The 25,648-nt window shown below is 50.9% G+C and overlaps 1 protein-coding gene across 13 annotated transcripts in view; it reads left to right on the top strand.

Annotated features, from left to right (window-relative positions):
• The window catches only part of PRDM15 (PR/SET domain 15), an 81,210-nt gene that overhangs the window by 7,612 nt on the left and 47,950 nt on the right, over nucleotides 1-25,648 (top strand). For 7 of the 13 annotated variants that reach the window (XM_034947866.3, XM_034947865.3, XM_063601417.1 and 4 more), the window contains 5 exons: nucleotides 11,490-11,535; nucleotides 12,177-12,270; nucleotides 14,285-14,438; nucleotides 16,557-16,809; nucleotides 24,263-24,364. In XM_034947866.3, the coding sequence (XP_034803757.2) occupies nucleotides 11,499-11,535; nucleotides 12,177-12,270; nucleotides 14,285-14,438; nucleotides 16,557-16,809; nucleotides 24,263-24,364 (640 nt within the window). In that variant the 5' untranslated portion in view covers nucleotides 11,490-11,498. Of the gene's footprint in view, nucleotides 1-471; nucleotides 1,787-11,489; nucleotides 11,536-12,176; nucleotides 12,271-12,633; nucleotides 12,832-14,284; nucleotides 14,439-16,556; nucleotides 16,810-24,262; nucleotides 24,365-25,648 lie in introns of those variants that run through there. The other 6 variants (XM_055105197.2, XM_063601418.1, XM_034947868.3 and 3 more) reach the window with 4 other exon arrangements.

Below are 25,648 nucleotides of genomic sequence, written 5' to 3'. Positions count from 1 at the left end.
TGGTAACAACAGAGGACCACTGTTAGTTTCTGTCATGTTTCAAGACACGTGGAGAGGGACAGTGGGCTTCCCATGTCTACTTTCGTGACCCACTGTTGGCCTACAGGTCCCAGATTGGGAACCAGAGGGTCAGTGAGCAGCTCTTGGAAACATCTCTAGGGAATGAGGTGTCCGACACTGAGCCACTGAGCCCTGCGAGTGCAGGCCTGCGACGCAATCCTGCCCTACCTCCTGGTGGGCTCACTCCAGTATGGGAGGAAGGATATGGGCCCAGACAGGGACAGCCTGTGGCTTTAACAATGGCAGCTGCTGCTCAAGAGGGACAGTGACAGAGAGGGTGACCCCAGGCAGAGGCAGAGGTGGTGGTGCAGGAGGTTGGGGGGTGGGGGTGGGGGGAATGGAGGGCCAAAGAGAGTCCCCCAAACACTCCTGGGGCATGCAGAACCCCTGGACAAGGCTGGAAGAAAGCATTGTATTTAATGGGAAATAAGATGAGAAAGAAAGGGAGTTACTGCCGGCCTGTAGAACGCATGCCTTTTAACTGCTGGGCAGCAGGCAGTGAGGAGTGGTTGCTGTATTGTGCCATTTCATCACAGCCTTGGAAGCTGGGTAAAAAACCTCTGTCTACCCATCTGTATCTGTGTTTTATCTACATGTCTGTATCTGTGTTTTATCTGTATGTCTGTATCTGTGTTTTAACACTACTTTATGAGACAGTAACAATGAACTGAAATTTGGAAGTTGTGCCAACTGAAAGGGACTTGGTGAGTACCAGGCCACCCCTCTTATTGTAAGGGAAGGAAACTGAGGTCCTTGGAGGGGCCATAACTCACCTGAGGTCTCTCTCATCTGGTAAACAGCAGAGGCAGACTCACACCCTGGGCCTGGTGTCTAGTCCTCTATCTTGTAGCAAAGCCAGGCCCTGCCCCTTTGCTGACCCCGGGAGTCTGCAGTGTGGACCATCCTTCTTTAGCACGTTCATCAGTGTGTGCAAAAGGTGCTCTTTGCCCAAATAAATTCGGGCACCTGCTGGACAGAACACATCTCAGCAGAGATTTTTGTTGAAGGACTTTTCGGGGCCTCTGCCGTGCCAGTGTGTGTCGTGACTCCAGAGTGGGAATCTGCAGGGTGTCACAATCTGACTGAGTCAGAGTCCGTCTCCACCCACCCGCTAGCCCCCTGAAGCCCACCCACAGCATTTTTCAGGACGGTTCTGCGGCGCATATTTTTGAAAACACGTTTGCTTTTTCCGTTAGTGGGTTTTCCCTCAGTGCTTTTAATATTGTCACGAGGCCATGTGCCCAGCGGGAAAGATGCTCCTCCTGCTTCAACAAAAACTCCCTGAGCCTCCAGACCAGGGCTGGTCCAAATTAAGAAGCTGAAAGGGTAAAATCCACACTGGATTGCTAAGGCTTAGTATGAAAAAATTCCTTAATACTTTTTTTATATTGTATTTTTTCTGTGTTTATATTAATAGATGTTGACATAATATTTTGGGTGTACTGGATTAATAAAATGTTACTAAAATTACATATGTGAATCTGAGCAAGAATTTTTATGGCTTAAACCAAGATTGTTCTCAAGTTTTTATGGAAAGGCAAAGTAACTAGAATAGAATGGCTGGAACAACGTTGCAAAAGAAGAATAAAGTGGGAGGAACCATTCTGCCCAGCTTTGAGACTTGATTAAAGCTGCAGTCATCAAGACTGCATTGACTGGGCTCCGCCGAGCGTGGTGCTGCTGGAGAGATCAGTGGACTAGAAGGGAGACCCAGGCATGGATGCACGTAAGTGTGGGCATCCGGCTTTGACAGAGGCGCAGAAGCCAGTCAGCAGTGCCGAGGCCATGGGGCGTTGTAGACAAAAAGGTGGACCTCAGCCTCAGCCTCTCAGCTTATACAAAAATTAATTCAGATTGGATAACAGATTTAAATGTAAGATGTATACTTATAAGACTTTTCTAGCTGGGCCTGGTGGCTCACGCCTGTAATCCCAGCACTTGGGAGGCCGAGGTGGATAAATGGCTTGAGCCTAGGAGTTCAAGACCAGCTTTGGCAACATGGAGAAACCCCGTCTCTACTAAAAATGCAAAATTAGCCAGGTGTGGTGGTGCATGCCTGTAATCCCAGCTACTCCAGAGGCTGAGGCAGGAGAATCACTTGAACCTGGGAGGCGGAGGTTGTGGTGAGCCGAGATCGCACCATTGGACCCTGGCCTGGGCAACAACAGTGAAACTCCACCACGTCTCAAAAAAAAAAATAGCCGGTGATGTGTGCCTGTAGTCTAACAACTCAGAAGGCTGAGGCAGGAAGATCGCTTGAGCCCTGGAGGTGGAGGTTGCAGTGAGCCGAGATCGCGCCACTGCACTCTAGCCTGGGCGACAGAGTGAGACTCCCTCTTAAAGCCTTTTCTGAGAAACGTAGGAGAAAGTCTTTGGAACCTTGGGCTTGGTGAAGAGAGGTCTTAGATGTGGTAATCACAAGCATAGTCTGTGAAAGGGAAGGTCCATCCATTTGACTTCAACAACATTAAAAACCATTGCTCTGCAGAAGACCCTTAAACTGGGAGTGGGAGGAATGGAAAGACAAGCCCCAGACAGGGAGAAAATACTTGCAAACTACACGCGACAAAGCATCTATATATACAGATGAGGAACTCTCAAGCACAACCGTAAAATAACCCTGTCAGTCCAACTAGAAAATGGGCAAGAGGGCCGGGCGCAGTGGCTCATGCCTGGAATCCCAGCACTTTGTGAGGCCGAGGCGGGTGGATCACGAGGTGAGGAGTTCAAGACCAGCCTGGCCAACATGGTGAAACCCCATCTCTACTAAAAATACAAAAATTAGCCGGGCATGGTGGTGGGCACCTGTACTCCCAGTTACTTGGAGGCTGAGGCAGGAGAATTGCTTGAACCTGGGAGGTGGAAGTTGCAGTGAGCTGAGATCATGCCACTGTACTCCAGCCTGGGTGACAGGGAGACTCCATCTCAAAAAAAAAAAAAAAAAAAAGAAAAAGAAAAAGGAAAATGGGCAAAAGATGCAAAGAGACCTTTTACTGAAGAGGATTTATTAATATTAATACATGTGGCCTACAAGCACGTGAAAAGATGTTCAGCGTCTTTAGCCACTAGGGAAATGCAAATTAAAACCACAAGGAGACACCACTTCACATCTGCCAGAATGACTAAAATAAAAAATAGTGACCCACCAGATGCTGGTGAGGCCACCGAGAAACTGGATCTCTCCTGTGTCGCTGGTGGGAGGTGCAAAGTGCTGCAGCCTCTCTGGAAAACAGCCTGTCAGTTTACTCAAAAACGAAACATCCTCCTAACAGATGACCCAGTCATTGCACTCCTGGGCATTTACCTCAGAGAAATGAAAACGTATGTACAAAAAAACCTGTACACGATTGCTCCTAACAGCTTTATTTGTAACAGCCCCGTGTGGGAAAAATTGCAAGTGTCCTTCCGTGAGTGAGTGAATTGCTAAACAAACGGTAATGCACTCGAATCATGGAATATTATTCAGCAATATAAAGGAATGAGCTTTTGATAGAGGCAACATCCTGGAGGGATCTCAAGGGCATTATTTCAGTTAGAAAAAGCCAATCTCAAAGGTCACAGGCTGTCTGATTTCATTTATATGACATTCTTTTTTTTTTTTTTTTGAGACAGTGTTGCCCAGGCTGCAGTGGATCTCGTCTCACTGCAGCATCCACCTCCCAGGTTCAAGTGATTCTCCTGCCTCAGCCTCCCAAGTAGCTGGGATTACAGGCGCCCACCACCACACCTGGCTAATTTTTGTATTTTTAATGGAGATGGGGTTTTGCCATGTTGGCCAGGCTGGTCTTGAACTCCTGACCTCAGGTGATTCACCTGCCTTGGCCTCCCAAACTGCTGGGATTACGAGCATGAGCCACTGTGCCAGCCTATGTGACATTCTTGAAATGACAAAATTGTGCAGATGGACAACATTTTCTCCAGACATGTGTCTTTTAAAATCATGAAGCTTTCATTTCCTAATATTTCAAAACCAGTAGCTTTTTCTAAACCTCCTCAGCCTTTGCAGATCATATTAATAAATAATCCTCAAAACGGTTTTTCAAGCTGGGCACAACGGCTGTACTCCCAGCTATGCGGAGGCTGCGGCAGGAGGGTCGCTTGTGCCCAGGAGTTTGAGGCTGTAGTGCGCTATGTTCACGCCTGTGAAAAACCACTGCGCTCCAGCCTGGGCAACATAGTGAGACTCTGTCTCTTCAACATGTATGTTTCACCTGTTCTGCTGAAGTGTGTAGAGCCTCAGCTTGCTTTCCTTTCACTGCTTTCAGGACCCTTTGCACAAAACTTTTCCTGGGGTAAGCAGGAAAATCTGCCCCCAGCCCTGGGGAAGATTGTGAACAGAGGAGGTCAGGGCTAGAGTAGAAAGGAGTTGCGTCTTAACTCCTTTCAGTGTTAGGAAGTTTGACTACCGGCGCAGCAGAGGCACCTGAGTGGCTGCCTTCTGCAGAGTCACTGTGTGAATAGAAAATCTGTGCAAAACTCAGATAGTCAGTGAGGTTTCTGGGCTTTCTGAGCTGAGGGTGTCAGGCATCTCCCCACATCTCAGAGCTCAGCACAGAAAGGAGTCCCTGCTCCCTTAGCCCTGCCTGGGGAGGTCACCCTGCTAGGCGAGCAGGTTGTGGTTGAACCCATCCACCCATCTGGTAACAACAGAAAGTTCGGATTCCTTGTTCTAGACCTTTCCCCGTTTGTACTGAGAAGGGAGTGAGTAGGGTCTCCCCAGGGAGTGGAGGTGTTTTGGCTTCTCCCCAAGAATCAAGATGCGGGTCAGGTGGTCCAGCCGGATCTGGGCTCTACCAGCCCTCTCTGGCTTCCCCTGTGCAGGCCCCGGTCGCACCCTCTGTTGTGTAGTGTGTGTGGAAGGGGGGAAGCGTTGTGCTCGTTCTGCTGCCCCAAATGAACAGCCCCTTCAACACCAGCTGGCCATGTTAGGTGTCCCACGAATATCTGGACAAGAAATGGACTTCGTTTTGTTTGAGCTGATAAGATGGTCTTGTGGATGCCAGGCTGCAGATTCCAAGAACAGCATTGTTGGCTTGCAAGATTTCTTCAGTAGCACAGGCTTTGTTTGAACTTTCTTTCAAGTACGTGAACCAGGAACCCCATAGACAGGCTTAGTGTCAAGTGGAGGGAAGGCAGCGGCCTGGCCAAAGCCAGACCAGGGTGGTCCCTGGAGGCCACTAAGGAGAAAGACCCCAGGCCGGGGCCACCTCCTGTCATGGGCCAGGGATGGCAGAGGCCAAGCGCAGGTCATTGTGGTAGCATTGGAACCTTGCTGGGTGCTTTGTAAATATCGAAAACAATAATATAAAAGTTTAAAATCCCTTTTTATATGGAACATGTAAAATTTCTCCTCCAGATCTTAGTGCTAATCTGACTAAACTTCTGAACTTTCTTGGCGTAACTTGTGCAAATGAAACATTTGGAACTTTCCAACCACTCTTAATTATCTGGAGGTGAAGAAGGTGTCAGGTCAAAAGATTTATCAGGGCTCTCTTATACATAGGGTGCTACATACAAAATACATAAGAATTGAACAAAGGGAGTGAGTGGAAAAGTCACTTTTAAGCTTCTGTCTTTCATGGTTAAAGATCTAGTAGAGGCTGGGCGTGGGGTCTCATACCTGTAATCCAAAATGGGAGGCTGAAGCAGGAGGATTGCTTGAGGCCAGGAGTTTGAGACCAGTCTGGCCAACATAGTGAGACCAAATCTCTACAAAAAATTAAAAAATTTGCTGGGCATGGTGGTGCGTGCCTGTAGTCCCAGCTACTTGAGAGGCTGAAGCTGGAGGATTGCAGGAGGTCACGAGTTTGAGGCTATAGTGAGCTGTGATGGGACCATTATACTCCAGCTTGGGTGACAGAGCAAGACTGTCTCAAAATAAAATGAAAGAAAATAAATCTAGTAGAAAAAACAGACCATGTGCATGACATTATGTGAAACTGAGATAGTGGTTTAGGAATAGTCAACTTTTTGGGGGGATCACAGAGGATGTGAGAGTAATTGAAGGGAGAAACGTGTCAGGGAGGGTGAGGTTAGGGATCTGTCTTGAAAGATGGTGGAACCCCCATGGTGGACTGAGGGGAAGTGGCTGTGCCTGGGGTGGACCTCGCGTCCACAGCCTGGGGTGTGTTAGGGGGTGTACCAGGAAGTGGCTGATTCTCTTATCAGACGTTGGCCTGTCCCGTGTGCTGGTGCCGAGGAGGGTCCAAGTATATTCCACTGTGCAAGGCTGCCACAAGCCTTGCCCTCTTGGCCATTGAAGTGTGGTGGGAGAGACATGAGATCAGTCACACACAGGCATGGCTACACGGGTGACGGTGCTGTGAAGGAAATCGCAGAGCGCTTTTAGAAAGCATGCCACGCTTTGGACAGGTGGATCAGGGAGACCCTCCCTGAAGAAGTGACATTAAGCTAAGACTGAGGAGTGAGCAGGCATGGCAGAGAGGGCTGGGGAGTGAGGAGTGAGCAGGGGAGTGAGGAGTGAGCCGGGGAGTGGGGAGTGGGGACTGAGGAGTGAGCAGGCATGGCAGAGAGGGCTGGGGAGTGAGGAGTGAGCAGGGGAGTGGGAACTTGCAGAGAGGGCTGGGGAGCGAGGACTGAGCAGGGGAGTGGGGAGTGGGGACTGAGGAGTGAGCAGGCATGGCAGAGAGGGCTGGGGAGTGAGGAGTGAGCAGAGGAGTGGGGACTTGCAGAGAGGGCTGGGGAGCAAGGACTGAGCAGGGGAGTGGGGAGTGGGTACTGAGGAGTGAGCGGGCATTGCAGAGAGGGCTGGGGAGAGGGCCAGCCTTGGGGGGCGAGCATGTGCAAAGGCCCAGAGGCAGGACCCAGCTTGGTGTTCCGGGAAGCGTGGCTGGAGAGGGTGGGGGTGGGGAGGTGAGGTGAGAAGGCTGCTGAGAAAGGCAGTGCCTGGTCATGTGCAGGAGTTTGGGTTTTGTTCCTGGGACAGTGGGAAGCCAGTGAAGCTTCAGGCTGGCAAGCGATGTGATTGGATTTATGTTCTAGAAGAACTGCTCTGCAGTGTGGAAAATGGGTTGGCGGCCCAGGCAGAGGAGGAAGAGTTATCTGGAGACCCTTTGCAGCCTTACAGGTGGGAGAAAGTGGGATGTGGCCAAGGGAGGTAGTAAGGGGGGCTGCAGGTAGTGGGTGATGGGCAGGTGTCAGAGGGAGGCGAGAGAGGTCACAGCGGTTCCAGGTCTCTCTGACAACTGCGTCCTAAGATGTAGGAGGTGGGGGCAGAGAGACTTTGTCAGGAGCGTCCAGATGTTTTTACTTTTGACATGTTGGTTTTTGGGTTGCCTGTTGCCTTCTGAATGAAGATGCAAATGATTTTCCTTTTATAGATTGTGTTTTTGGTGACAAGCCTAAAAACTGTGGCTTGCCCTAGAGCCCAAAGATTTTCTCTGTTTTTCTAAGTTCTATTATTATTTAATATTTTATGTTTTAAGACTGTGATCCATTTTGAGTTAATTTTCTAATAAGATATGAAGTTATAGTTCATTTTTTTGAATGAACTGTGGATGCCCAGTTGTTCCTGCACCAACTGCTGAAATGGTTGCCCTTCCTCGCTTGGATTTTAAAATCCAATCCGCTTTTGTCTTTGTAAAAAAATGCAGGCCAGGCGCGGTGGCTGACACCTGTAATCCCAGCACTTTGGGAGGCCGAGGTGGGCAGATCACGAGGTCAAGAGATCGAGGCCCTCCTGGCCAACATGGTGAAACCCCGTCTCTGCTAAAAATACAAAAATTAGCTGGGTGTGGTGGCACGTGCCTGTAATCCCAGCTACTCGGGAGGCTGAGGCAGGAGAATCGCTTGAACTTGGGAGGCGGAGGTTGCCATGAGCTGAGATCGCGCCACTGCACTCCAGCCTGGGCGACAGAGCAAGACTCCATCTCAAAAAAAAAAATGCTTTGGGCATGTTTGTTTAGGTCTATTTCTGGGTTTTCTGTTTTGTTCCATTGATTTCTGTCCACCTTCTCACCGGTATCAAAGTTTTTATGATGGTAGCTTGATAATTAAGTTTGAAGTCAGGTAGACTGAGTCTGTCACTTCAGTCTTCTTTTTCAAAGTTGTTTTTAACAGTTGTCTTCACGGAGCGTTCCGTGTAAGGAACCTGAAGTCACCCCCCATTTGCCTGAAGTCACCCCCCATTTCCCGTTTACCACCAGGTTAGATGCAGATGGTCCTACTCTGAGCTTAATTGACATTTCTGATAAGTTTGGTTTCCTGATATTATTACTATGGTCTTATTGTGATGGCAGTTGTGTTTAGTTAGTTTTTGTAGTAGTAGTCATATAAATTTTAAAGAGATTTTCAGGCAAAGCAGTGGTTCTCAGACTTGAGCTGCATCCGAACCACGTGGAGGGCTTTGCAAGCAGAGTGCAGGGCCCTCTGCCAAGCCTGATTCATCAGGTCTGGGGGTGGGAGGCAAGGATGTGCATTTCTGAAATGTTCCCAAGCAGTGCTGGCACTGCTGGTTCCTGGTCCAGGGACCACATTTTGAAATCACTAATGTAAGGTAAGTCTTCCCAGGATTGGTGGTTGAGATAGGGGGACCTCGCACTTTTTTTTTTTTCTTTTTGAGGTGGAGTCTCACTCGGTCGCCCAGGCTGGAGTGCAGGGGCGCGATCTCAGCTCACTGCAACCTCCACCTCCCGGGTTCAAGCGATTCTCCTACCTCAGCCTCTCGAGTAGCTGGGATTACAGGCACGTGCCACCGCGCCTGGCTAGTTTTTGTATTTTTAGTAGAGATGGGGTTTCACCATGTCGGCCAGGCTGGTCTCAAACTCCTGACCTGAAGTGATCTGCCCGTCCTCATCTCTGAAAGTGCTGGGATTACAGACGTGAGCCACGCGCCTGCCCAGCATCTCGAACTTCTAGTTCTTTTTTCTTCTGAAACAGTACTTTTCCCTGAAACAGTACTTCCTGTGTGCCTTGTTCTGGGATGTCTTGTGTGCCTTAGAGGTCTGGAGACCACACTTCCCCTTCTATAAAGGCACTTTCTGAGTGTTAAAGGGAGTTTTGCCAAGACAGCAAAGACTTTGAAGATGCTCCATTTATCAGGCCTGATCTGCAGCCCAGGGTGGCTGTGGTCTCTGATCTTGGGCCCAGAGGAGCCGTTTTAGAGAGGCCTCATTTTGGGGACCAGATGCTGCTAATCAGGACCCTTATTGGCAGGACTCGGACATTTACATAGAATCAGAGTGCAGCACAGGGGGCTAAAACCCTGCTCTCCAGCTTCCCTCGCCCCTCTCTTCTGGGTTTCCTCTCCCAGCAGCTCCGCTCAGAGGGGACCTTTTTTGGGGGCACCTAGAAGGGGTGGGCAGTCTGTGAGAGGTGTAGGCCAGAGGCAAGGTCTGCCCCGGGGAGAGGCGGCCACACGAGGCCTCGGGGGATTCGTGCAGACTCCCAAGTAAGCAAGGCCCGGACGACTTCCTTCCATCCTCCCACTCCGATTCCAATACCTTTGTTGCGACTCTGTGTTCTGCGGTGATCTGACCGCAGTGTGGGGCGCCTCTTAAGGCCTATCGTTCCCATTGCCCAAGCGCCTGACCGTGAGTCACGTGGGTTCCTGCAGGGGGCACGCAGGTCCTACACCTCCAGTAGCACAGCAGCAACTCATGAAAACTCCCCACCCCACTCTAGGTTTCTTCTGCCCTTTGTCCTATTCATCTCCTGCTCACTGCCCAGCTGAGCCCCCATCCCAGACTGGTCCCTATTTGCGCCGAGGTGCCCATCCACAGGAACTGGGGCAGGCGAGGCCGAATGCGGCTATGAAACTGAGTCATACTTGCTAGAGCCGCACGAGATACCTTTGAACGTGAATGTGTGTTCCCAGGAAAAGAAGATACAGTGCTGTTTTGGGAGAAAATTTCACCCCCCCCCTTGTTATTTCTGGCATTTTAAGGGCAAATTGGAACTCTCTCTCCTCTGCCTCACTTCCTTGTAGCTAACTCACTCACCTAACTTGAAGTTTTCAACCCTGCACTGCTCTCAGACACACATGTTCAGTGACTGTGAGTTTCCATATGAGTTTTGCACGGTCTGCTTTTCACCCTTCAAGCTGCTGGGGATGAGCGGGGTGGAGGGCGTGTGGAATCAGCATTCAAGAAGTGCCAGCATGCACACTTTCCTAAACCACCCAGCAACAGGCATCAGAGAAGCAGGTTGCAGGAAGGACATGCCGGTGGGCACAGTTGGGGATGGGGGTGGGCAGAGGAGGAATAATCATTTGGTGGCACATACTGTGTGTATTTCACTTTATGCTCCTCCCAAACTGCATGAGGTGGGTGTTTTTATTTCCATTTTACAGCCCAGGAATGTGAGGCCCCAGAATGAACAATGTCTAGATCCACCCTGTGAATATATGTGTGTGGGGGTGTCAGTTTATGCTCATCTACCCACTATGCAAGTGTTTCTGGAGGTGAACCTCAAGGATGGATAGAGAATAGAATTATTGGATCTGATAACAGCTTATGTGGGAGCACGAGAGTCCTCCACAATGTCACGCATTGATTTAGTCCCCAGAGAAACAAGTGTTCATGGGGCACCAGGCATAGGTTAGGAGCTGAAGAAGAAATGTTGCATTAGACATACCTGCCATTGAGGAATTCACGACGCAGTGAGTGAGGGGAAAAAAGTGACAACCGGCTTTTTAAAAATGGTGATATAGGTGGGCACGATGGCTTGTGCCATAATCCCAGCACTTTGGGAGGCTGAGGTAGGAGGATTGCTTGAGCCCAGCAGGTAGAGGCTGCAGTGAGCCTTGATCACACCACTGCACTCCAGCCTGGGCGACAGAGCAAGACCCTGTCACCAAAAAAAGGTGATATATTTGTTTTAAAAATGGAAATTGATGGCTAATATGAAAAGATGAAAGTCTGAGTTCATGAGGCCATTCAAATCCATTGCTTTTATTAAAAATAACATTATTTGAGGTGAGAAGATGTTTCAGGGACCCCAGCCCCATCCCACAATAAGAGGAGACCCCACTGTGTGCTCTCTTTAGAACACCACGTAATGTCCCTATACTGGCTGGAGGAGGCCTTTAGTAGGAATTGTCTTTAAACATTATTTTGGTAAGAGGCCAGGCACTGTGGCTCACACCTGTAATACCAGCACTTTCGGAGGCCGAGGCAGGTGGATCACAAGGTCAAGAGATTGAGACCAGCCTGGCCAACATGGTGAAACCCCGTCTCTGCTAAAAATACAAAAATTAGCTGGGTGTGGTGGCTCACACCTGTAGTCCCAGCTACTCAGGAGGCTGAGGCAGGAGAATCACTTGAACCTGGGAGGCAGAGGTTGCATTGAGCCAAGATCCTGCCACTGTACTCTATCTATCCTGGGCAACAGAGGGAGCTCAATTTCAAAAACAAAACAAAAGTATTTTGGTAAGAGCTTGTCATTAATGAGGCTCTCTTGTGTCCTGACAGGTGTCAGAGATGGCTGAAGATGGGAGCGAAGAGATCATGTTTATCTGTAAGTGACTCAGGGACCTGTCCGAGGTCCGAGACCAGCCCTATGTCATAGAACACAGATGGGCATGGCGCTTGCTGTCTGGGCAAAGCCACGTCTACATTTGGTTTTTATAATATGGAAAAGCTATATATTTAAAATTTCCCTATGAAACATTTATTTCATAAGCAGTACACTACAGGGGTATGGTTTTAATAGGATCACCTTTCTCAGAACTCCTGGCCGAGGGCACTTTGCAGGGGGTAGCACTTGATTCAGAAAAGTAATCCAGGGCTAGGCAGGAGGGATGAACCCGCTAACATTGGCCATTTTCATTTATGCTCATTCTTTGGGGAGGGTCTCGGTCTTCGTCACCATGGAGGTGACCGTGCTTGATTTGAGGTGTGCGGCGGAGCTAGAGCTTTCCCTGGGGGCGTGTCCTGCCTTTGCACTCCTCATGTGTGCACGAGAGCTGACAGAGGCCTTCGGGACACAGGCCTTGTGCCATCCAGTGCACCCTCCCTTGCTTGTCTTTGCAGTGTCGGCATGCATGTGTCTCATGACTCTGGGTCACCCTCATGGGGCCAGGGTCCCCATTTCCCAGGTTTGTGTTCTTTAGGTGTCTCCCTCCCCGGGTGCTCTAATGCCCGGATGTCTGCTTGCAGGGTGTGAAGACTGCAGCCAGTACCACGACTCCGAATGTCCCGAGCTGGGCCCAGTGGTCATGGTCAAAGACTCCTTTGTGTTAAGCAGGGCAAGGTGAGTGACCGCCGTGAGCTCCCGGGCCTTCCATATGCCAGCTGCGGCAGGAGCCTAGCGGCCTTTGGGTCTGCAGACGGGGAGGAAGGAGCCTGAGGGAGAACAGAGGCACTCTGAGTGAGAGCCAGCGATTCCGCTCCCACTGTGAACTGAGCAGCGTTGCTGCCGGGACACACCAAAACGCGTGCTTCAAAGCTCCAGAGTGAGTTTCTTTGATCCACTCCAGGGTTCCTAGCTGGAGCCCAGCTGTTCCCGACACAGTGTGTGGAGGCTGCAGAAGAGTGGACTCGCCAAGGTGGTTGACGTGCTGAGCACCAGCAGCCAAGCTGGAGGTCTGCTCGTTGGCTTCTCTCTGCATTCCAGGTCTTGGCCTGCCAGCGGACACGTGCACACCCAGGCGGGGCAGGGGATGCGGGGTTATGAGGACAGGGACAGGGCTGACCCACAGCAGCTTCCAGAAGCAGTCCCTGCAGGCCTGGTGAGGCGGCTCAGTGGGCAGCAGCTGCCCTGCCGTTCCACCCTCACCTGGGGGAGGCTGTGCCACCTGGTGGCCCAGGGCAGGTGAGCTTGGACAAGGCACTCCTCTCCGGACCTCGGTGGCCTCTGTAGAGGATGGCAGTTCCCGTGGGGTGGCTGTGGTGTTGTGGGTGATGGTACCTGGCACGTGCTGCTGCTGCACAGGTGGTCGCCGTCTTTCCAGAACTGTTTCCAGGAGCCTCCTCACTGCCCCACAACACCGTTCATTTATTTTTTTTTTCTTAGTGTGACTCAAAGAGATTAATGTTTTGGCCTAAAGTAGACAGCGGATCAACCCCCCTCTTCCCATCAACCCCCCTCTTCCCCAGAACCCTCACGGACTGCCTGTTGCCCATGAAAATTCAGCTGAAACTCTTGGTCCTGCAGTCAGACCCTCTGTGCTAGCTCCTTGTCTCAGCGGCCTCCTGCCCGCCCTGAGGGGCCTGTGCTCTGGGCACCCCATGTCCGCCTCTGTCCGAGGGGCCTGTGCTCTGGGGACTCCATATCTGCCTCTGTCTGAGGGGCCTGTGCACTGGACACCCCGTGTCCACCTCTGTCCTGGACGTGTCCTGGGCTCGTCCCGGCTTCTATGCCTTCCTCCCCAGACCCCCGTCCTTGACATTCTTCTACTTCAGTTAAAGAGGTCACATCCTCAGTGAAACTGGCCCGCTCCACTTGGCTGGAAACCCTTTCTGTTTGGGACTTCCATGGCCCTTGCGTCTTTCTCGGGGTGCTCTTCATATGGCTCCTCAGCAGCAAGTTCCCTGTGGTCCCCCCTCCATCGCTGGACCCCATACCAGTCTGACCCTGTTCTGTCCCATAGCAGCCCTGCCAGGGATGCACCTGTTGGCACTGTCTTTCCCACGGGGAATTAAACCCATCCTTCAGTGCACAGCCCCGCCATGGTGTGCTCTGGGTGAATCTCACCAGGGCCCTGTGGTCGGCCTCGTGTAGCTAAGGCCACAAGATTATGGGTAGTTTGCCACAGCCCGAGGGCATCATCACAACCTCAGTCTCAGTTATCATTCAGCACGTATTAGGAAGGCTTCTGTTGTTTTTTTTCTTTTCTTTGAGACAGGGTCCTGTGCTGTCATCCAGGCTACAGTGCAGTGGCACAATCCTGGCTCACTGCAGCCTCAGACTCCTGGGTTCAGCCATCCTACTGCTTTAGCCTCCCGAGTAGCTGGGACTACAGGCACATGCCACCATGCCCAGCTAATATTTTGTATTTTTTGTAGAGACAGGGTTTCACCATATTGCCCAGGCTGGTCTCAAACTCCTGGGCTTATACAGTCTTCCCACCTTGGCCTTCCAAAGTGCATGCTGGGATTCCAGGCGTGAGCCACCAAGCCTGGCCTGGAAGCCTTCTATTTTATCACCTGGAGAATTTTATTTCCGAAGACCCCTGGCGGTCAGTGAGGGCGAGCTTTTAGGTTATCTTAACGAGTCGGTCCCTGGGTGTGAGTGCTCTCTTTTGAGTCTTGTTTTCCATTTCCAGGTCATCCCTTCCTCCCAACTTGGAGATCAGACGACTGGAAGACGGAGCCGAGGGGGTGTTCGCCATCACTCAGCTCGTCAAGCGGACACAGTTCGGTCCCTTTGAGTCCAGGAGGGTCGCCAAATGGGAAAAGGAGTCTGCATTTCCCCTGAAGGTAAAGGCTGTTGCCAAACAGGAGCTCAGGAACTGGGTGTTTTTCTGGCGTTCCCATGTGGGAATGGGGAGCAGGGACCACTGAGTTTCCATGATTTATAAATGCCTCGAAAACAGCTCTAAATATTGTAGGTCTGCTTAATTTCCAAGAAAATGTTTCTTTTTACATTGCAAGAGCATCGATATTAAGTTAGTATTTTGTAATTTTCAATTTTGCAGAACACTAAAGAGTGTGTTTAAGACATATGCAGGAGAAACCCAAATGCTGACTCCAGCTGTCTTACGACCTCCGTTGCTGTCGCAGGCTTTACGAGGCAGCGTCTTGCAGGGGCCATCGCTCTAGTTACTTCCACACCTGTGCAGAGCGTGTGGTCGTTTGCAAACCTCTTTCAAAGGGAAGGTGTTTGTTTAGGCAGTGATGAGACATTGGGCAATAGTATGAAGTTTGGCCGCTCTAAAAAGCACATCAGACTGAGAGAAGAGAGTGGTTCTCTACTTTGACGTGAACTCGAGAAAACTAAGATGTATGTAAATTGCAAGGCAGGCTTTAGAATAAGTAAAAAATGAGCCCTCTGGAAGGCTATGAGGCCAGGCGAGGCTGGTTTTTGACTGTTGCCATGCCTGCCCTCTGTATCGTACCCCAAGCCAGCCAGTCTTCAGAAATATCTGTGAAATAAACAAATGAGGAATGGGTTGTTAGTCAGCAAACTTTTCTTAGAGACCCTTGAAATGGATCTGCTTGTCTTAGGACAGGCAGATGAAGTCAACAAGCTTGGGTTTTTGGAAGTCCTTTGGAAAGCTGAGCTTGTAAGGCAGATTTCAGCAAAAAGGAGGGGAAAAGGAAAGGCACTTGATTTGTTTACAAAAGAAGGAAGGAAGGGAGGGAGGGGAAGGAGGGAAGGAAGGAAGGGAGGGGAGGGAGGGAAGGAAGGAAAGGAAGGGAGGGAGGGGAGGGAGGGAAGGAGGGGAGGGAGGGGAGGGAGGGAAGGGAGGGAAGGAAGGAAGGGAGGGGAGGGAGGGAAGGGAGGGAAGGAAGGAAGGAAGGAAAGAAAAGGCTGTTTTAAGTTGAAGAAATATGTAACAATGCCTAAAACAGCCTCAGAAAGGCCGTTGGCTACCTGCCTGTCCTTTGCAGCACCCATCCGGTCGATGTACACAGTCGGTGTGGGTGCACGGTTGGGGGCGAGGCCCCTTTAAAGAAGTCTTTTGTGCCCATTTTGGTGGTCCTTCAGCTACGCGATTCTGAAGGTCATCGCCTGGTACTGGGTTGTTCTCAGTGCATGCACCAGCGTTCAGCTCCTCTGTGCCCACCAGAGAGAGGGTGCCGCCAGCTGGGAGCACGACTTCCTCAGCAGCTGGTGGTCATTAGGTGCCTGGTGGTCCCCCACCCCTGCCTCTCACTTCCAAGGGCTCCGTCTTTGGAGAGGCCTCTCTAGGAAAAGCTTAGGAGAGGGGAGAGCTCTCTTCCTGCAGGGAGGAAGAGACCATGACATCAGAAAATAAGGAACAAAACCCTCCTATAGTCATGTGGTTGATTTGAACTTCAAAATATGTAAGTTTTTCTCCCTGCTGCCTGCCTGCATTTAATCCATAAAGCAATAGTGCTGTTTGATAGATGGGGAGGCAGCTCATAAAGCCTGAGGAGCCCAGCACCCTGTGGCGGAGCTGGGAGTAGAACTGTGTCCCAGTTCCCAGTGGGCCATCTGGAGAGCCTTAGGTGTCCCCGTGACACGTGGACTGGGAGTGAAGCTCAGGTAGCTCAAAGCCCACCTGGACCAGGACTAGAACTTTGGTGTCCCCATGCCCACTAGAACCTGATTAGAACTTGAGTTCCGCACCTGGGCCGTGAGTAACACTCAGGTATCCCAATGACACATAGACCGCTGGCTGTGTCTGCTGCTTCCTTTTGCCTGTGACTAACCTGACCCGTCCAAACCACGTGGTCTACCTGTGACCCTCCTCACCATTGTAAACACCTCAACATCCCGTACAGGAGCCCTTATGGCCTCTGACGTGGCACTGTCTAGATGGGTTCCTCAGCACCTGCCCCCCACACGCTGATACGCAGATGGGTAATCAGCCATTTCCCCGGCTTCTCCATGGGCCGACTCACCTTCAGGTGTTCCAGAAGGACGGGCACCCCGTGTGCTTCGACACCTCCAACGAGGATGACTGCAACTGGATGATGCTGGTGCGGCCAGCGGCGGAGGCCGAGCACCAGAACCTGACGGCCTACCAGCACGGCAGCGACGTGTACTTCACCACCTCCAGAGACATCCCCCCGGGTACCGAGCTGCGCGTGTGGTATGCGGCCTTCTATGCCAAGAAGATGGACAAGCCCATGCTGAAGCAGGCCGGCTCTGGCGTCCACGGTACGTGGCGGCCCCCGATCCGGAGCCCCCCTTCCCTTGTGCCTCGCCGAAGGGGTTATGGTCCCTTGGCTCTGTGCTGCCCCCACACTGATGAGATGGGTTGGGCTGGGCCAGCTGCTGGGATGCGGAGAGTGGAGGAGCGGAGAGTCGGGTCTGTCTTTCTGCTTGTTTTAAACATCCTTGGTCAGTTTGGGCACGTGGATGTAACACAAGTTAACACAGTGAGGCAGTGTTTAGCAACAGAGATACATTCTCAGAAATGTGTCCTGGGGCGATGGCAATGTCATTAGCGCATTGTAGAGCGCACACTGGCGCACCTTGATGGCCTGGCCTGCTACACACCCAGGCTGTATGGCGTAGCCTGTTCTAGCTACCAGCCTGTCCAGCATGTGACTGTACTGCATGCTGTGGGCAGCTGTAACACATGGTCAGTATTTGTCTATGTAAACATAGACAAGGTAATAGAGGAAAAATACTGTATTAGAATCTCATGGGACCACTGTCTTTGACTGAAACCTTGTCACATGGCGCATGACTGCTTAGCTCTGCCCTGGGGGCTACGTGCAGTGAGTGACCCATCCTCCTAATCCTATGAGGCTGGGGTACTAGCCCTGTCTTTGGACGGAGGAAACAGCACAGAGAGGTTAAGGAACTGACCCCAGGTCACAGTGGAGTAGATGAAGAAATCAGGATTGGTCCATGGCACCCGGCTCCAGTGTTGCTGCTCGCCGTGCAATGGCCTCCTCCCAGATTTGGGGGCAGTGTGTGTGTGCGCGCGTGTGCGTACCTGTGTGTGTGCGCATGCATGTTCAAAGAAAGCCCTAGTGAAGGTTATGTGCGTGATCTGCCCAAATCTAGCATTCCTGCTGGAAAAGCGGGTCACAGTGCCTGTCCCGCTAAGCCGGGGTCGGGGCATCACTTTGCCCATCAGGCGGGGCTGCTGAACTTTAAATCCTTCTCATCCATGTTATGCGTCTCTTTGACATAGATCCTCCTCATAAAACCTGAAGAAACTCTATGAAATTCCTGGTATTTGATGTCTTTTGACCTGCAAAACAGCAATTTCATATTGCCGAAGCTGACACTACCCAGGGGAGCAAATGTTATTTAATGTTGCCATGAAGATTCTTTGCTCAAGGGGGCGAAATAGATATTGACTCTCCTGACCCCCCTCCCAAATGACCTGATTCTCATACGAGCATTGTTTCCTTGTTTTATAAATGCAGTGTAATCCAAAATATTAGTAGCTCGGTAGCTTAAGATTCTTAACATATTGGAAGGTTCTGGTCTGTCCTGTTTGTCAGTATGATTGAGGCTTTGTAAAATGCCCCTGGTTGTCCCTAATCCCAGGTCTGCGACGGGCTGTGTGGGAGTGTCCCGGCGCTGCGCTGCCCCCATAAAACACCAGCAACCCAGTGGCTTCGCGTCAGAAATGTGCCTCCCGCAGTGCTGGAGGCCACACGCCCACGGTCAGGGTGTCAGCAGGGCTGGTCCCTTCTGGGCACCCTGAGGGAGAATCTGTCCCGGGACTCTCCCCAATCTCTGGTGGTGGCTGGCACAGTAGCTTTTTGCGTCCCTTGGCTTATGGCTGTGTTACTCCAGTCTCTGCCTGTCTTCTCTCCCATGTCTCTGTGTCATCTCTTCATGAGACCACCCGTCATTGGATTCAGGCCTCCCCAATCCAGCATGACCTCACCTTAACTTGATGACATCCGCACACATCCTCTCCCAAAGGTGGTAGGTGGATGTGAATTTTGGGGAGCCACTATTGAACCCACTATGGGCTATGTGAGGGCTGGGTGGAGAGGGGCCACTGGGGATGCTGCTGGGGAGGGTTGGTGAGGAGCCAGGCCGGGCGGCTCCCTCTAGGGCCTGCAGCAGTGGCGGCGTCCTCTTCGGCCAGGTTGGTAAAGTGAGCTGAGTGTACTGGGGGCTTCGCACCCTTCACAGAGAAAGACTGTGGCTTTGTGGGAAGTTGTTTAAGAATGAAAAGGACAAAAAGAACTTGGAGAAACCCACTGCTCTTCACCCAGCTGCTCCTAGCCCCACCCTCGTGGCTTTGCCAAAACCAGGTGCCTGGCCTGGCCCAGCACGAGGGAGGCCCCCGTGGTGGTGCCTGCTGGGTCAGGGGCCATTTCCAAGTCCTGCGAGGCTGGGCTCTCTGAGAGGAGCCCAAGTAACTGTGATCTTCGGGACCTGGGCTCCTTGTGTCTGGAATTCTTGAAGGCCTAGGCAGCTGGCAGCACGTGTGCCCACGGCCAGCCCAGACTGCAGCCACGCCGGGGTTTGGGTTCTGAGATGCTGGTCTTGGCCGTTTACCGCCTTGTCAGCTTGTATCCTGGGGGATGCCCTCACCACCCTTAAGGCTAAGGTCAAAGCAAAGGTTGCCACGCCTTATTGGAGCTACAGGTGTTTCGTATTCATTTTACCTGCTGGAGACCCTTCAATCTGGAGCTGAGTTTGAAACAATAGATTTAAATGAAGTCAGCCTGGGACTGTGGTGTTGAACAGAGTCGCCTCCTGATTTCGGAGATCCTAGGGTAATTCCCATTCCTCCCTAAAACCTCTCAGAATAAAAGGACACTTGTAATAATTCTACCAGGACAGTCTGTGTAAATGGGAACATATGGTCACCTGAGCATAGCTTAAACCTAAACAAGGTTTTTAATTGGGGAAATAAATAAACAACTTAGTTACTCTTAGATTTCAGAAATGCTTTTTAGGATGGTCACTTGTGTTTGGGGACAAATGGCAAGCAGTTATTTCTGGAGAGGTAGTGAACATCGCGATTCCACTCACTGGCTGGTTGGGTCCTTCCTTCCCTTTCCTTCCCGAGAGAGCCCCCTGTTGAGCTCTGGCTTGGCCCTTGAAGTGCTGCCAGCTGCCCTGGGGAACTTTCCCTGGGGTCCACCTGCTGATTGTTCAAACGGCAAGCCAGCAGCCGCGTCAACACCCGCTCCTCACACACAACGCTGCCTGTCACCCTCTGCAGCCGCGTCAGCGCCCCCGCCACACACACACTGCCTCTCACCCTCTGCCACCTATCTGGCTCCTTCCCCTGAGCCCCTCCTCCCTGACCCTGCCAGGGGTCCCTCTCTAGGCACAGTGGCTCTTCTAGAGCCCTGCCCGCCCAATGCACCCAGGGCCCACCAGAGTCTGAGTGTGTGTCGAGCACCTCACCCAGCTGAAGCTATGCACTGGAGCCCAACGCTGCCTGCGTCTCAGAAATGAGTATCTCGATAGATAACAAGACCTTCGAAGAGAGGCTAGAAACATCAGAAAGCTGGCTGCTTGCCCAGTTCTCACTGTTCAGACTGGATACGTGAAGGCCTGGAGTTCTAGGGTAACTGCGTAATCCCACGCCTGCTCAGTGACGTGCCCTCTGGGGTGGACACTCCCAGAGAGAACGCTGCTGCATGGTGGGAGAAAAGGAGGCCTTTTGTGGCATTGTTGTACCTCTGGCCCAGTGGGAGTAGGCAGAGTGATGTGAGTGGCCCCCGGGGCCATTGGTGTGCTCCTAGAACCGTATTGGCGGCCGACGAACCCAGGAACCGTCTTCCTGTAAATTACTTATTGTGGTGGCTGAGTCTTTCCTGGTGGGCGTGAGAAATCCTAAGACTCATTGACTTAATTCTGTCTCTTTGATTTGCTCCAAACATGCATCTTTGTGTAGAAATCAGTCAGTTTTGCAGATCAGTGGCGCCGTCTTCTAAATACAGAGAAAACTTTGGTTTTGTACTGAAGGAGCAGTAACACATCCCTTTAAAAGTAACTTATTATTTTTTTCTGGTAGTGGATTTTACTTTTCTAGTTCCATCTTTTTCTTTTTTTGTAGTTTTTTGAGATAGGGTCTGGCACTGTTGCCCAGGCTGGAGTGCAGTGGCATGATCGTGGCTCACTGCAAATGCCCTCGTGGGCTCAAGTGATCCTCCCACCTCAGCCTCCCTAGTAGCTGGGACCACAGGGATGTGCCACCACACCCAGCTAATTTTTTTAATTTTTATTTTTAGTAGAGATGGGTCTCACTGTGTTGCCTAGGCTGGTCTTGAACTCATGGATTCAGGCAATCCTCCCACCTTCCGAAGTGCTGGGATTCCAGGCGTGAAGCACTGTGCCTGGCCTTAACTTGTTCTCGAGCTCACATGAAGATTGATTTTCTTTCTTTACAAGAACCTGAACCTGCTGACAGATGGAGGGGGGCAGCCGAAGAAACATCCTGGATCTTCATGGGAGAGAGCATGAGGCCCAGGAGGAGAGTGTGGTGGGGGCACCAGGAGGAGAGTGTGGTGGGGGCACCAGGAGGAGAGTGTGGGGGGGCACCAGGAGGAGAGTGTGGGGGGGCACCAGGAGGAGAGTGTGGGGGGGCACCATGCCAGCAGGGCGTTGTTATGGGACATCCTGTCCCCACCAGCTTCTGTTCCCTTTTACACTCGCTCTGAGAATCCGCTGCTTGAAGAATCCCACAAGATCGTGGACAAATGGAAATTAGAGCCAGAGTCCCATTTCTCACTCACCTTCTCAAACACACATGGGTTCCAAAGAGAGAAAATTTTCAAAATCACCTTTCTGGTGAAAAGAGTAAAATACAAACACATTTTATAACATTGGGGAAACTGTTCAGTCGCATATAGCATCACTGTTCTAACTCAACTGTTGTTGCCATTTGATTCGCATTTTCTAGTATTTTTTATTTTTATTTCATTTTATTTTTTTGAGACAGAGTCTTGCTGTGTCACCCAGGCTGGAATGTAGTGGCCCAATCTCAGCTCACTGCAACCTCTACCTCCCGGTTCAAGCAATTCTCTTGCCTCAGCCTCCCCAGTAGCTGGGATTACAGGCATGTACCATCATGCCCAGCTAATTTTTTTATTTTTAGTAGAGATGGGGTTTTGCCATGTTGGCCAGGCTGGTGTTGAACTCCTGACTTGAAGTGATTCACCTGCCTCAGCCTCCCAAAGTGCTGGGATTACAGGCGTGAGCCACCTCACTGGCCCCTGTATTTTAAAAACCAGCACTGATGACATATAGTTTACATTCAGTAAGACTCAACAATTTTAAGTGTACAGTTCAGAGACTTTTTTTTTTTTTTTTAAGACAGTCTGTCGCCCAGGCTGGAGTGCAGTGGTGTGATCTTGGCTCACTGCAACCTCCACCTCCCGAGTTCGAGCAATTCTCATGCCTCAGCCTCTCAAGAGCTGAAATTACAGGCGCATGCCACCACGCCTGGCTAATTTGTGCATTTTTTAGTAGAGACGGCGTTTTGCCATGTTGCCCAGGCTGGTCTTGAGCTCCTGGCCTCAAGTAATCCACCCGTCTGGGCCTCCCAAAGTGCTGGGATTACAGGCATGAGCCAGTGTTCCCGCCAGTTTAGAGACTTTTGAGTGTCTACAGTTGTATAAGCACCACCACAGCTGAGTTACAGACCTCAACTTCATCCCAGGAAGTTTTCTCGTGCGGCCCTGCAGTCAGCCCCGCCCACTGGAATGCCAGGCTGTTTGCTGTGCTGTAGCTTTACTGTTCCTTTTGTTTGTTTGTTTTAAACTCTGCATTTTTGCATAGCGGAGCTCTAGCTGCACCTCCCATCTTACTGCTTACTTTTCTTTGCGTGCACAGTCTGGCTCACCACATCTTAGGCCTTTTTCCTACTGTTACTATCTCTGGCATCACTTTAAAGCTGTATGATGTTAGATTTTGCTGAGACACTTCTCTTTTGTTGGATATTTAAGTGATTGGCAGTCAAGAATTGCCTTCTGACTGTTAACTAATATTTTCTTCTTAAGAATTCTTATCTTTTACAATTACTATTCGGAAAATCCTGAGTGCTTCTCTTGATGAGCGGGCAGTCGTCATGACAAGTTTTTCTAGTCCTCTTTACCTAGCAGCAGAGTGCCAAGTTGAGGAGAACCCACACTCGTAGGGGTGTGGAGGCTTATTGCTGGAGACAATGGCCCACGTGGATTTGAAGAAATTCCCCTTATTCAGAAGTGGTGGCTTCCAGCTAACCTGGGCCCTTGTCCTCTTTTTCTGAAACTCACATGCGAGTGTTTTTCTCTCTTTGGAACCTGTGTATGTTTGGGAAGGTGAGTGGGAAATGGGAATTTGGCTCTGATTTCCATTTGTCCTTGATCTTTTGGGATTCTTCAAGCAGCGGATTCTCAGAGAGCAAGCGTAAAAGGGAACAGAAGCTGGTGGGGATGGGGTGTCCCAGAAAAATGCCCTGCTGGCAGGGTGCCCTCCACACCTCTTTCTGCTCTTTATTTTTAGTATGACAAAAAATTTCATATTGCATTTATGCCTCTTTCTTCTTGTTATCTTATGAAAACTCAGAACATGCATGCACAGGGTGATAGCAGTAACCTATATCTTTTTCCTTCATTCATTGCATCATTAGTGCTGGTTTTGGATATGAAAAGATACATGTTTTTTTCTAGTGCTGAATGCATATGCAGTTGTACTTCTGGATTATTTTTTTAAAGACCCAGGAGTTTGTCTTTGTGAGTGGCCCCTGGAGTTTGCCGTGGGTAATGAACTTCAATGCAGGCTGTATCGTGATTAGAGTCGAAGTGATGGGCAGGGGTCCTGCCCTGGGCCAGCCCCCAGAGCTGCCAGACGAGGTGTAGAGAAACTGGCCTGGGCCAGATCATGGTACGCTCACTTAAAACGCCTCCCAATTTTAGGTTGCACAAGAGCATCAGTGACTTTTTTGTTAAAAGGTGCCTGTAGTTCTCTTTATAGCCAGGCTTACACCACATGTCATGTACCCCCAGCTTAGCTCTCCCTTCCCAGATTCCTGTGTGGCATGGACTGAGGGATAGAGGTACTTCCTGGGATAGCGGCCCCCTACCTCAGGTGCCTATTTAAAATTAAGTTCAAACTTAGTAAAATTAAACACTTATTTCCTGGAACATGAGCCACATCTGGTTAGTGGCTGCCTTGCTGGATACCAGCTGTGGAGCACGTCAGTCATCCACAGAAAGCTCTGCTGGATAGCGCTGGGCGGGAGCAGCAGCCCAGCCACACACGGGGGCACCACTGGCTGGCCGTTTTGGGTTCCACTGTCTCTTATTCTATGAGCCAGTGAGAGATGAGGAATTACACTTGGTTCTTGAGGAATGCACTTTTCTCATGAAGTCATATAAGGGATGAGCCTGGTCCCTCTGGACTGGCTTCTTGGAGGAGTTCTCAGCTCTGTGACTGGTGACCCTGCAGCAGGCGTGTCTCTGTGCTCAGTTGCCTCATCTGTGAAAAGGGGACAGTCACACGACCATATCAGCCATGTGTGTAAAGCTCTGAAAATGGTGTCTGTCATGTGGAGTGACCACAGGCCCGTCTGCTGCCGTCATCACTGTCATCACCGCCTCTCAGCACACACCCCTTCTCCGCTGTGCCAGGATTCATGGAGACATATGAGCTGCTTGGGGGTCACCTTTTTCTCCTCTCATGTCTTTTGAAGCTGCAGGCACCCCAGAAAACAGCGCCCCCGTGGAGTCGGAGCCCAGCCAGTGGGCGTGTAAAGTGTGTTCTGCCACCTTCCTGGAGCTGCAGCTCCTCAATGGTAAGGAGGACGTGTGGGGAGCCCCAGTTGTAAAACTCCTGTGTCGATTTCTCTCTGACTTACGCTGTCACCTGTCTGCGGCTGTCGGGATGTCCCAGACTTTGTCCTGTCTGCCCCATTGCCCCACAATGTAGTCACCAGAACCAAGGCTTTCTCAGGGTTTAAAGCTTCTGGGCAGTCCCGCTTCCCACCCCCGACCCCTGCAGGCCTCACTCCTCACTCCTCCTGGTTGGGAAGTTGCATTTCAGCTGGGCGCCTTGACTCTGGAGCACTGGCAGGGGCCAGGGGCCAGGAGCCAGCCATGGCATGTGTTGTGCACTCTTGCCTTTGTTGTCTCTACTTGACAGCCCTTTCCATTGTTTCTTTATCTGACAGACACTATTTTCTTTTTTTGAGACAAGGTCTGGCTCTGTTGTCCAGGCTGGCGTGCAGTGGCATGATCGTGGCTTACTGCGGCCTTGACCTGACAGGCTCAAGCGATCCTCCCACCTCAGCCTCCTGAGTAGCTGAGACCACAGACATGTGCCACCACGCCCAGCAAACTTTTGTATATTTTTTGTAGAGACAGGGTTTCACCCAGGCTGGCTCAGACTGCTGGGCTCAAGCAGTCCGTCTGCCTCGGCCTCCCAAAGTACTGGGTTTACAGGCGTGAGCCACCGCACCCAGCCTGCAGAACATTTTTATCTACTCAGGTTGAGATACCAATTTAAGGTGGCCAGGAAAGAATTGAACACATTTCCAGCTTCTGCAGTGCTCTGGGAACTTTCTGTTTATTTCTCTTAGGGAGCTGATTTTTCCACAAGTCTTAGGAGGCTAATCTGTAGTGAAGAAAGACTCGCATCAAATAAACCATGGGGGAATCACATGGAAACAGTTTGTGGCATTCGTCACATGTGGAACGTGCTCAGAGGCCCCAGGCCTGGTGGGGTTCCAGGCAGTGCAGTTGTGAGGAGTGACTGGGACAGCCACTGTGCTGACACCAGCAGACTTTAGCTACCTGGTCACACGTTCCTGAGACATCCTACTCATCTTGGCTTTAATGAATTTACGAATGTGTCATTTTGCCCTCTGCTTGGTGAGAAGTATTTTGTGTTTGTCACCAAGACATAAATAGCAGAGCAGGGCGGTTGGGTTTTCTAGAAACGCCGCGTTTGTGCAGAGCACACCCTGGACCTCATGGAGACCCATGGTATGTGCTTCACAGCGGGAGGGTGCTGCTTGCGCCAGGTGGTCCCCTCCACAAAGCCAGACAGACGTTGCTGCTCATTTGTGTTTCTTCCTAAT

This window comes from Pan paniscus, chromosome 22 (assembly GCF_029289425.2).
Source record: "Pan paniscus chromosome 22, NHGRI_mPanPan1-v2.0_pri, whole genome shotgun sequence".
NCBI lineage: Eukaryota > Metazoa > Chordata > Mammalia > Primates > Hominidae > Pan > Pan paniscus.
The sequence above is the reverse complement of the archived record's forward strand: the minus strand, read 5'-3'. Positions and strand labels throughout refer to the sequence as shown.